This window comes from Montipora foliosa, chromosome 5 (assembly GCF_036669935.1).
Source record: "Montipora foliosa isolate CH-2021 chromosome 5, ASM3666993v2, whole genome shotgun sequence".
In the NCBI taxonomy this organism is placed as follows: domain Eukaryota; kingdom Metazoa; phylum Cnidaria; class Anthozoa; order Scleractinia; family Acroporidae; genus Montipora; species Montipora foliosa.
The window spans coordinates 8,090,025-8,102,524 of record NC_090873.1 but is presented as its reverse complement, the minus strand read 5'-3'; the positions used below and the strand labels follow the sequence as shown (position 1 = coordinate 8,102,524).

General features: G+C 40.9%; 2 protein-coding genes across 2 annotated transcripts in view; both read left to right on the top strand.

Moving 5' to 3' along the window:
- LOC138004262 (fibrillin-2-like) overlaps window positions 1-7,517 on the top strand; it is an 8,624-nt gene extending 1,107 nt beyond the window's left edge. The window contains exons 4-13 of the mRNA XM_068850737.1: window positions 1-99; window positions 640-759; window positions 931-1,050; window positions 1,235-1,354; window positions 1,547-1,666; window positions 1,834-1,953; window positions 2,293-2,412; window positions 2,581-2,700; window positions 5,968-6,486; window positions 7,177-7,517. The exon at window positions 1-99 is cut by the window's left edge and continues 21 nt beyond it. Coding sequence (XP_068706838.1) covers window positions 1-99; window positions 640-759; window positions 931-1,050; window positions 1,235-1,354; window positions 1,547-1,666; window positions 1,834-1,953; window positions 2,293-2,412; window positions 2,581-2,700; window positions 5,968-6,486; window positions 7,177-7,517 — 1,799 coding nt within the window. The remainder of the gene's footprint in view (window positions 100-639; window positions 760-930; window positions 1,051-1,234; window positions 1,355-1,546; window positions 1,667-1,833; window positions 1,954-2,292; window positions 2,413-2,580; window positions 2,701-5,967; window positions 6,487-7,176) is intronic.
- Window positions 1-12,500, top strand: part of LOC138002108 (fibrillin-3-like) — an 85,278-nt gene that overhangs the window by 26,031 nt on the left and 46,747 nt on the right. The window lies entirely within an intron of this gene.

Below are 12,500 nucleotides of genomic sequence, written 5' to 3'. Positions count from 1 at the left end.
AAAACGAGTGCAACATGGATGCCACCTGTACGAATACCATAGGATCTTACAATTGCACGTGCAAAAAGGGATATCAAGGAGATGGAAGAAACTGCTCAGGTAAAGTGCAGTGTAATGAAGATATTAGGGACCTTTAAATTCCAGGACGAAGACGAGAACGAGTACGATATTTGACTGCCCGTTGATAGCGAAACTACTTAGACAATTTATAACCCGGACGATTCATTTTACTGTTTTTGAGCAGCGTAATTTGATCAGTTATTCTTATTTCCAGTAATTTAGCCCTTTCTCTTGTCGAAAAATGCCCAAACTGCTACCGTGTTGGTGACTTGTTTTCATAGGCCGACATTCTTGTTAAACCTTGCACTAAAATGACGAGGGTGACACGTTTTTCCCGCCAAAATGACGTTAAATTGCGCGCGCTCATTGTTGTTCTATGAGAAAGTCTTGTACTCATAGTCGTTCTCGTCGTTGAATGTGAAGCTCTCTATTATCGCCACTGATGCCGACAGTTTTGTTTTGCACGCCTTGCGTTAGTCAAATGAGCGTTTGGCAACCTCGACCTCGTGGTCATTGCCATGTTGTCTTGTTTGAAAAGGCACTCCTCGACCTCGCTTTGTTGTGTTCATTTGTTTCCAGACATTGACGAGTGTTCATCTGAAAACGAGTGCCACGTGAATGCAACTTGTACAAATAACATAGGATCTTACAATTGCACATGCAAAAATGGATATCAAGGTGATGGAAGAGACTGCTCAGGTAAAGTCCAGTCTAATCAAGGTATTATTGCCGCAGCTGCTGATAGTTTTGTTTTGCTCGGCTTGCATGCTCATTAGTCATGTGATGTTTTGGCAGGTCGACCTCTTGGTCATCGCCATGTTGTTTCCTTTTTGAAATCGAGTTCGCTTTGTTATGTTCATTTGGTTCCAGACATTGACGAGTGTTTATCTGAAAACAACTGTCGCGTTAATGCCACCTGTATAAATACCATGGGATCTTACAATTGCACTTGCAAAAAAGGATATGGAGGAGACGGAGGAGGTTGCCCAGGTAAAGTCCAGTGTAATGAAGGTATTACCACGACTCACACTGACAGTTTTGTTATGCACACCTTGAGTGCCAGTTAGTCAAGTGATGTTTTCGCACACACAGACCTTGTATGTTGTCGTCGCCGTGTTGCTTTGTTTGTAAGTAAAGTCCACGAGTTGGTTTTGTTATGTTCATTTGGTTCCAGACATTGACGAGTGTTCATCTGAAAACGAGTGCCACGTGAATGCCGCCTGTACGAATATCATAGGATCTTACAATTGCACATGCAAAAAGGGATATGAAGGAGATGGAAGAAACTGCTCAGGTAAAAGTCCAGTCTAATCAAGGTATGATAGCGACTGGTGCTGACAGTTTTGTTATGCACCGCTTGCGTGCCCATTTGTCACGTGATCTTTTGACACGTCGACTTGTTGGTCGTCGCCATGATGTTTTGTTTGGAATAAAAGTTTGGAAGTGCAGTCCTCGAGTTCGCTTTTTTGTGTTCATTTGGTTCCAGACATTGACGAGTGTTCATCTGAGAACGAGTGCCACGTGAATGCCAGATGTACCAATATAATAGGATCTTACAATTGCACTTGCAAAAAGGGATATGGAGGAGACGGAAGAGGCTGCTCAGGTAAATTCCAGTCTATTGAAGGCATTATCCCGACTGATGCTGACAGTTTTCTTGTGCACAGTTTTCGCGTGATGTTTTCGCACTTACCGACCTTGTTGTCGTCGCCATTTGTTTTTGTTTGAAAGTGAAGTCCTCGAGTTGGTTTTGTTATGTTTATTTGGTTCCAGACATTGACGAGTGTTCATCTGAAAACGATTGTGACGTAAATGCCATATGTGTGAATACGAGAGGATCTTACAATTGCAGTTGCAAAAGAGGATATCAAGGAGACGGAAGAAACTGCTCAGGTAAAGTGCAGGCCCAGTTGTTCAAAAGGTGAATAGCGTTATCCACCGGATAAATCAGTATCCATTGGATAGCGCAATTGGCTTCACTAATACTTGTCCACTGTATAGCGATCTATCCGGTGGATAGCGCTATCCATCTTTTGAACAACTGGGGCCAGTGTAATAAAGATGTTATGGTGACTGAAGCTGACAATTTTGTTTTTGCACGCCTTGGGTGCCTTTTTGTCACGTGATGTTTTGGCAGGTCGACCTCTTAATCGTCCCCATGCTGTTTTGGTGGGAATAAGAATTTGAAAGTTCAGTCCTCGAGCTTTCTTTGTTATGTTCATTTGGTTCCAGACATTGACGAGTGTTCATCTGAAAAAGAGTGTCACGTGAATGCCACATGCATCAATACCATGGGAAATTACACTTGCACTTGCAATGGTGGATATCAAGGAGACGGAAGAAACTGCACAGGTAAAATCCAAAAAGTCTAATGCAGGTATTATCGCGGCTGATGCTGACAGTTTTGTTTTGCATTAATCCAGTGATGTTCTCGGGCACATCCACGTTGTTCTCGTCGCCATGTTGTTTTCTTTGAATTGCATTCGTCGGGTTCGCTTTTTTGTGTTCCTTTCGTTTCAGATATTGATGAGTGTTCGTCTGATAACGAGTGCAACATGAATGCCACATGTACGAATATCATAGGATCTTACAATTGCACGTGCAAAAAGGGATATCAAGGAGATGGAAGAAACTGCTCAGGTAGGGTTTAATCTAATGAAAGTACTATTGCGACTGCTGACAGCTTTGTTTTGCATGTCTTTCCCATTGGCACATGTCGACCTCGTCGCAATGTTGTTTTGCATTGCTGTGTTTATTTGGTTTATTTTAGCGAAGCAAACGTTTAATATTAATAGGGCATTTGCATGATGACGCCATTTGACTACAAGTACCAGAATCTTTCAGGTTTTTCTTTTTTTATGCTAATTAGACCTATTGTTCTTTTTTACCAACAGGGAATACAAAATTTAAGTAGAAAAAGAAAAACGAACAGAATTCTGGCAGTTGTAGTCAAATGACGCCATCGTGAAAGTTGCCTATTGCAATTTACTTTTGGATTTCTCCCATATAAGTTTTCCTCTAGGTTACTCGGCTATAAAATTACCTTTGAAGAAAGCGAGAGTTGAGCAGCTAGCATTGTCCGCCGAGTATATATGTCTTTGGCTCGTTATCAAAGCTGAAAAGCTTAGGATTTGAGATTTAACAAAGTTTAACAAGTTCTTTTGAAGTCAATTTCACTGGTATGTCAATAAAATGAAATGAAATGTAAGAAAGCGATTCCCTTGTAGGTGACTGAGACAATGTGCTCGTTAACCCAAATTACTATTTATAAGCTTAAATTTTCAAGTTTACAAGCGAAAAAAAAAATTTATTCCTTTATCATATCATCCGTCTATCCGTCTATCCTGTTTAGCAATCTGTCGAAGTGTTTCAAATTGTCTCATACGATGAAAAAGCAAAAACAATTCTACGAAGAGAGCACGGTTACCACAGGGCTGGCGCTCTTAGCTCAGAGTGAGGAAAAACCAACATGGCCCACAAAAACATTAGGATTTTTTATGGGAATTCCGATATAAGAATGAAAGGGATACTTAGGCCCTGTTTACAAGCAGGTAGGGTAACCCTAGTGCTAGGGTTACCCTAGCAGGAGCGTTACCCTATTAAGAGGGTTACCCTAGCACTCACACATTTCTTCTTTTTTTCAACGACCTGTTTACAAGGCAGCTAGGGTTACCCTGGCGCTAGGGTAAGCCTATGTGAGTCCTAGGGTTACCCGAGCTCTAGGGTAACCCTAGCTACCTTGTAAACGCTCTGCTAGGGACAACTCGCCTACCCGGGACAACGTTTTAGCGGTTTCCATTGTGTTTGCGATTCTGGCGGTTACCAAGCATGCAAAGTTGTCTCGGGTGGTAGGGTATCCCTACGTGTGAAATTTTGCTTGTAAACCCGGGCTATGTTTGACCCTCCCGCTAGGGTAACTCTAGCTGTAGGGTTACCCTAGCTGCTTGTAAACAGGGCCTTATATGAAAAAATTCTCAATCAAAAGCCATTGTGGGTAGCTTACTTCCAATGTGGTTTTTTTTTTCCAGATTCAACGCGATAAACATTGATCTTTCATTTCGACCCACCATTAACGAAATACAGCCGCCCTGCGAGCGACCTCAGGCTGTAGTTTCTTTTGGTCGAAAGGAAAAATCTTCGAAAATGTGCTTGTAACCCTGCACTCTTAAAAAACTGAGCTCTACCTCAGTTTTCTTGGCGGGCTACGGGGTTAAGTTTTTTTATCTGAATTCCCATACAAATCCTTTTATTTTTGTCGGCCATGTTGACTTTTCCTCAAACTGAGTTGAGGGCGCCTGTGGGTCACCAGATGGCAATCTTCACGAATTTCAATTTCAATTAAGGTCGTTTCTATTCATCCTTGCTCCTAAAGGTTTTTCTGACAAGGAAGTTGACCGAAGGGTTCCTGGATTCCACTTTTAGCTAAACGGCAGAATGCCCGGCCATTTATTTGCATATTAATGGCGTATGTGTGTACTGTTATGCCTCGTTCTTGGTAGACTTTCATATACCGGACTAAAATGGAGCTCGACAAAAGAACCATTGTTATACGTGATTAGGGATTGTCATATTGGTTTTGTTCTTTTGTTTTAATATGGACATCAATTATTTCCGATCCGGTATATAAAAGACGAATCCTCGTCCTTCGAACGATGCCTCGACTCGACAAGGACACAATTGTGGCCGGGTATTTTGCAGTTACTCCACAACCAGACGAAACATAGGATAAAGCTGAAGACCTCTTTTACACTTACCTCATCATTAAGAGAATTCCATGGTGGCCTCCGGCTAAAACATTCAGGAGTTTAGGAAACCATGACGGCTACTACTGAGGCAATGAGCGAGGCAAGCAATTCCATTCTTGGATTAAAGAGAAACAACACGGCGTAATAAGGCCCAATAATACGAGCAACATTTTTTGTGCAACTTGTCGCGCAAGAATGTTGCGTTGCAGGTGGAGATGGTTTGTTGCCACCTGCTTAGCACAACAAATTTTTGTGTTGCAAACAGTAGAAACATAATTTTTTTTTGCGTAAGAAGGTGGTAATACGCGCAACAAACCATCTCAACTTGCAACGCAACATTGTTGCGCGACAAGTTTCACGAAAAATGTTGCTCGTATTATTGGGCCTTACGCCGTGTTGTTTCTTTTTAATCCAAGAATGGAATTGCTTGCCTCGCTCATTGCCTCAGTAGCCGTCATGGTTTCCTAAACTCCCGAAAGTTTTAGCCGCGACTAGTTGCACGCGAAATGTTGCCTGTATTACTGGGCCTGTAAGAGCCAATTTTACGAATAAAGGCCCAGGAAAACGGTTTCAACATGTGCTTTAACATCCGTTCGATTTTGTTGAACAGCGATTTTGAAACTCTGCTTCAACAACCATTCAACATTTCTTCATTTACACCCCCCCCCTTCCTCTTTCAATCGAACGATCTCTCCGTGACGTTGCAAGTCCGTATCCATAGTAACAACCGCGGCTGCAGCCTGGGACTGCATACCAGGCCTCTCGCGAAGCTTGTTGAATCAAATAGTGATGATGTGTTGAAATCGTTTGCCCACTCCAGCAGTCAACATCGTCCAACATCATTCAACAAAAGCGAATGGATTTTCTTTAGGACTTGACGACAACTTCATTATACAATAGTGAACTTTTCATTCTCCACCTTTACTTCAAAACAGTTCCTGGAAATTTAGTTCTACGATACTTTGGCCGTATTGTAAATGGGTGAACAAGATTGAGCACCCGCGAAATTGAGTTATCGCAAAGTTATCTTTTTAAGTGGTGTTTTGATTGCCTTAGAAATCATCGTTCCTTTAACTTCCTACTGGCCAGAGAGCAAGGATTGGGCTGAGGAGGAGAGAGGAGGAATTGGCTTCTGTAATATTCGTTTCCTTCAATTATTTAGGATTTAAGGCCGTGTTTACGACTCTTGGTGCAAGTGGGAGACTGGGTCCAACTTCATTTGACAGTTATTACAGAGGCAAAGACCATGAAAGTCAAGTTACAGTGGTCAGCGGTGTACAGCGGTGGACAGTTCCGTTCACTGGTGACTACCGAATTGAAGCAATTGGAGCTGCCGGGGGATACGATACATCCCTTAATAGTCAACAGTATCGGGGAAGAGGAGCTAGGATGATAGGAACGTTTAGCTTAATAAAAGGTGAAACCATTCAGATACTCGTTGCTCAAGAAGGTGGTATTAACTATAACGGTCTCGCCTCAGGGGGTGGTGGAGGTACGTTTGTAGTCAGAGGAACGAACACGTCTTTGATAGTAGCTGGAGGGGGAGGGGGCGTCGAATTGGTGACTTCAAGGCATTCAGGATGTGATGCATCTACGACAACATCAAGTAACAGTGGGTACCAGTCCTGGAAAGGAGGAAGTGGTGGTCTCGGTGCTGATACTGCTGACAGTGGTTACTCAGGTAAAGGCGAATTGAAATGTACTAACTTTGATGCCAAATAATCTAACCATACACTGTAATAATAAAATAGCCAATATAAGTAAGGGCCTTTTTTATCAAGAACTCGGACTGAGTGAAAAACTAACTTAAGTCCTAAAAGAGTTCAGAATACAAGAGCGCAGACTAAAAGAGCGCAGAATAGCTTTCCCGAAGCTGAGTTTCCCTAGTGAAGTTGATTGAAAATTTCGTAGCGTGAAGAAAATTATCAGTTTTGTAGACTGTTGAAGAAATTCATCACGCTAGCGAAGTCGATCTCTTAATTTTCTGACATTCGCCATGTTGGTTTTGATAAAGATTGCCGACATTTCTCGAATCTGTCGTCACCAAATCACTTTCTGGCCATCTTAAAACAACTAAAAAATTAAATTGTTAAATTTAAGCAAAAAAAAAAAAAAAATCACTTGTGGTGAATTCCAAAATACACGCAAGGAGTGTTAAATCACACACACCTTGTTTTGTTTTCTCACAAACCACGGTGTGCTTTCTTAACAAGTGAAGTTAAACAACGAAAAGGTGTGTTAAAACAACACACCTTGATGAGTTTGAAAACACACAACGTGTGTTATGAAACACACCGTATTTTTGAGTGTGGTATTTTTGGGAGACAAAATCTGCTAAGAACTTGTCAAATACGTTTGTTGGCTTTTGCAGGTGGCGGCGGCGGGGGATTTTATTCCAGCGGAAGAAGTTCAACTTACTTTGGTGGTACAATGGGAAATGGCGGAGAAGGAGGTAAAGGATTTCGTCAGGGAGGAGACGGTGGAAGAGGTCAAAAAAACAATGCTTTTGGAGGATTTGGAGGGGGTGGTGGGGCTTATGGAGCTGGAGGGGGTGGGGGAGGTGGTGGAGGTTACTCTGGGGGAGGTAGCGGGAAAGGAGTAGCCGAATCCTGTGGGGGAGGGGGAGGATCTTACAATGCTGGGAAAAATCAAACTAATGAGTGTTGTTTCAATTCGAACGGACACGGTTGGTTGATAATCACATTTACCTAAAACAACGAGCTGAACCATCGCCTGCACTAACTCAATATCTTCGTCTTTTTGTTGTCGGTTTTCATTTTGTTTCTTTGACTAAAAGGCAATTATTTTGAGGTTAGTTTTCAATGACGATGACGCATGCAAGGGCAACGTACGTATGTCCATTAAATTGTCGTTGATCAGTGCCCTTTATCTGATCCTTTAATTTCCAAGGGTGATTTATATAAATTTTCTCCTCACAAGCTAAACACATTGTTAAGCAGACTGGTGGCGAGAATGAAGAAATTTATCACCTGGGTTTTTTTGCCTTGATATAGCTCCAAATTCCCATAACTGACGTAAAAAGTAATGTATCGCAGTCAGTTTTATTTTAAGGAGAATTAACATTCAGATCTTGCGTATGTTGCTTGTACTTATGCTTGCGTTGTTGGTGGAAACTCGGGGGTTCAAGACTCGGTGTTGAAGGACTTCTTGAGGGAGAGAAGTGACTCCAACACTCTTCTTTGGCAATGGACCCTTTTCTTTGTCTTACCAGCAACCGTAATAACAACAACAACATGACTGCTCTACTACTGTACAACTCAAGGACCGTAAAACTAAACTACAACTACTTTTTCTGGTATAATTACAGTATTTTTATTCCAACTAGCGTCGACCTGTCAAGCCTATGTCAATCATGCGTCAAGTAACACCTGACAAGCGAAATACGCTTGCGCAGTACCTACATAAGCACATTTTCCTTCGAGGCAACTATTCGCTCAAAATGATCTTTCACTAAGATTTCCACGTAGGTTTCGTCAAGGTTCCGTTAACACCGTACAAAATCAGATTTATAAAATCTGTAAAGAACATAATACCAGAGTCAAAAGTATACTCTACATCAAGACGTTTCCAGAAAATAATGTTTGAAGACTGTTACATAACAGAATCAAAATAAAGGACAACACAGAAAGGGGGACGGGCTTACTTCTCCCTCTGGTACATAAAATAACGCGCGTGGAAAAAATACTGTGCCATGACAGCTGTAAGATTTCCACTAGCACCAATTTTCCTTTCGCCACAAGTTATAAGGAGACCAAATTAAACCCTTTTAAAAGCCTTTGGAGAAGATACATTCTGATCGTAACTACTGAAGATTAAACAGGGCCTTAGGAGCCATATTCTCATAAGAGCCAGTTTACTCCGTTGCTGGAAAACGGCCAGGAAGAGCGAAACCAATAACGTCTTCAATAGAGCGGTTTTCAATTGAGTGTCGAAAGTAATTAGCAAATTGCTTTGGTTTCACTCAGTGATTGGCTGCAAGTTCTCGCGCCATTTTTTCAACCAATCAGTAGTGAAACCAAAACCAATCGTTGCCTGCGCGAGCACATTTTCCCGCGCTTTGTGACTGCTATGTGTGATTACTTTAAGTTTTGATTGGTTTACTGGATTGTCTCCGTCCTTTTTGATTGGCCAAAGCACTCGATTGAAACTCGCTCTATCCCCTAATTTAGCATGAAAATACTAACCTATTATATAGAACTTAACATTAAATGTACCGCAACTTATGAGGCGAATCAATTTGCTTAAATAATCTTATCTATAATCTTTGCAATTCAGCAAGGCAGAGTAATTTATTCAAATAAATGTAGCTGCAATTTCTATTGTTTGACAGCGGCGACGGCCACGGATACGACAACGCAACCAAACAAGATTTGCGATGGCCAAAAGAGCAGAAATGATCGTGTTGTACGTGCAGTTAAGTGATCTCATATTTTTGCGGCTCTCTGCATAACAACGACCTGAAATCACCAAATTTGAAGTTTTAACGACGTGAGAAATCAAACGTGAATGTTTTTTTCTCTATTTTCTCTAAAACCGTTCGTCCCAATTTATTCTTAGGATACCTCGTCCATGTTGTGTGACGTGAACGAGATGGAATAATCGCGAAAGACTTACAGTATTTTGTTGCCACGTTTTCGTCGCCGTTGCCTGTCGTAGATGACAAAACCATACTAGTTCTTACTGATTAAGAGAATGAGGTTTTCTGAGGGCAGATAAGGAAGCTACCTGACAAGCTATTCGGCTCAGTTTTAACGTCGCATTGCTGAGTAATTTCAAGTATGATAAATACATTTACTCTGAATTGCTGAGACATGGTAAGGCGGAAACAACAGTGCCCCAATCCAGATTCTCTTTATAGGGAAATCCTCGTTTAGCGTTTGCGTTATTAGCAACAATGTATGAAACCAATCTCTAAAGACACAAAAAATTAATAACAATGATGAAATGTTCAATTGCTGGTGGACGAACAAGCTGAAGGGAATTAATAAGATATCTTTTGGGGAGATGACGTATAGTGAAAATCCTTATAGCAGGATGTCTACTGTAAGCAAATTCGTATGATCATTGCACATAATAACATGGGTGACAAATTACTTCTTAATTTTGGCGCAAATTTCAGCACATGAGAATTTACAATGTTGCCATTGTAAATTCTTCTACAGTGCCAAAATGACGTCCAAGTTTGAAAATTAGAGAGTAATTTGTCACCCATGATATTAATAGCTAATCAAATGGTATACTCGTAAACTTAGAGAAAAAATGGTGACTGGCGAAAGTTAGGGAATAATTTCACGTGCGTATAGTCCTAAATCAAATAATTTGCCGAACCTTTAGCGAGGGAGATTTTTTGATTTAGGACTAAACGCACGTGAAATTATTCCCTAATTTAACTCGTCACCATTTGATTACCCATACGAACGGATACTCCAAGGTAAGTTGAGACACTTCTTGACACATATACAGGTGTAACATTTGCTGACGTCACGTGGCAATACCTGACAACCTGGCCTGGGTTGCTTGAAGTATGTTTAGCGCTAACCAGCGTTAAATACCATGGAAACCTATAGGATTTGATGCCTTTTATCCAATGGTTAGCTCTAACTAAGCTTCGAGCAACCGGCTCCTGAGTGTTAACTGGCTTTGGCAGACAAACAACACTCTCTTTATGCAGAGAAAACCTGCTGGGCTAGGTACTGATCTCTAGTGATTAGGTCTAAGCGCCGACTCGGATTGGTTAGCTTTCATAAATTGTTCTGGTGAAACCATATCGGCTTTTCAGGGCCACTGAAACACAATAACAACTGAACAGAACATTCAACAACAACTGTTAAGAATCCCAACTAGCCGGAGGCAAACCAGTTGGCTATTATAGTGTGCGGACGTCGGGTCTCATCTGCAGCTCGCAGGTCGCAGGTGGCGGGTTGCAGGTCATTGTTTCACCAATACAGAAAGTATCCTAAACATTCTTAAAAGCTAGCTTTAGGCCTAGTTAGGCCTAAACAAAAGTTTTTAGGCTTAAGGTTAGCTTTTATCAATGTTTAAGATACTTTCTGCATTGGTGAAACAATGACCTGCAACCCGCGACCTGCGACCTGCGACCTGCGACCTGCAGATTAGACCCGCCGTCCGCACACTGTATTTAAACTTAACAAAATTTAAACTTAAGATCGTTTGGTACTTGATATATACACAAATTTAAGTGTCTTACGTTATTTTGGAGTATCCATTCCAGTCACATCACTCGTGACTAGGAATAAAAGACAATTAACGTCAAAATGTGTCCCCTAAAATCTGCGCTTCGAGTGAAGATAAACAGCTGCATTCAACGAAAATACGCTTAGTAGTAACTGATTAAGTTGGAGTGGAACAGCAACTACCTATAATTTATGCACTTTAAAAATTAACGAACATGATTATGTTTATGAACGTTCAAAATTCAGTATTTATCGATGCGTCAAAGAATAAATAAACAATATGATGTAGGCGAACTTGTCAGTATTTTCATCGCCACCACTCCCTTCAAAATATTTGCATCATTTCTTGTAAATTCTTTTTTGATACAGTGAAAAATCAGCATTTGGTAAGCAGAGATTTTCTTTGTCCTTCGTTTTAAGGACGGTACCTACTATTGTTATTGCGCATACGTTCTGCCGATGATCTCGAGATACTCGGATTTCCTATGAGTAGTGCTTACTGATACAGGGATATTTTTGCGCGGTTCAAAACCATGCGGAGAAAGCAGAATTTAGCAAGTGCTCTTGGTATCCAAAGGAAAATTGGGGGTCGCGCGCATTTTTCAGAGATAATTAAGCTTCAATTTGGAAAAGAACGTCATACATTGCTTTGTATTTTGAAGCTTTGACAAATGTTGTTGATTAATTATCTTCGAAAAATGCGTGGTTACCCCTAATTTTCTTTTTGGACTTCAATAACACTTGTTAAGATCTGCATTTCCCGCATATTCAGTAAACCGGGCAAAAATACCTTTGAATTAGTGGGCACCGTCCTTAAGTGCTTCCTCGTGGCCACCTTGGTCCCTCTGTGCCAATAACAAAAAACGTAAGAGATGTTGGTGTCCCAGACTTTTCCTTAAGAGAATCGATTTCGATGCTAATGAAACTATTTTCTGGTTTAGGTTTAACGCATAAACGACTTCACGAAGTAAACAAAAACAAGACATGCATTTCTTATACCAGTCCTTACAAACGGAAGTGTTTTTCTTGAAGCGCCAGGACCGGGAAGCTCTTGATCTTCGATCCCAAATAAACTAAGTCGAGCTTCCTTTGAACAATGCTCGTCTTCGTCGCCAATTTCTCTCCATATCCTCCGAAAACCTTCCCTCCATTATTTTGCAATGCGCAAACGATTATGAGTCGCAAGGGGACGACTGGATTGCATTTGTTTCGAATTGCACTGTGGGGCTGTTTTTGAAGGATTCGATACAAACATGGCGTCCCTTCAAGGTGTCCAAATTTGCCCAAACCAAAATTTAAATACAAATAATGAAGTGTATATTTTGTCCTCTCTGACGAATGCTTAACATCCCTTTTAAAAAAAGTGAAAGATTAAAAGTAATGATGCAGTTTGTCTCCTCCATTTCTGAAACCGCTCGTATCAATTTATTTGTTTATTTATTTGTTTAGAGGAGTAATTACAAATGCGCAAAGTTATATT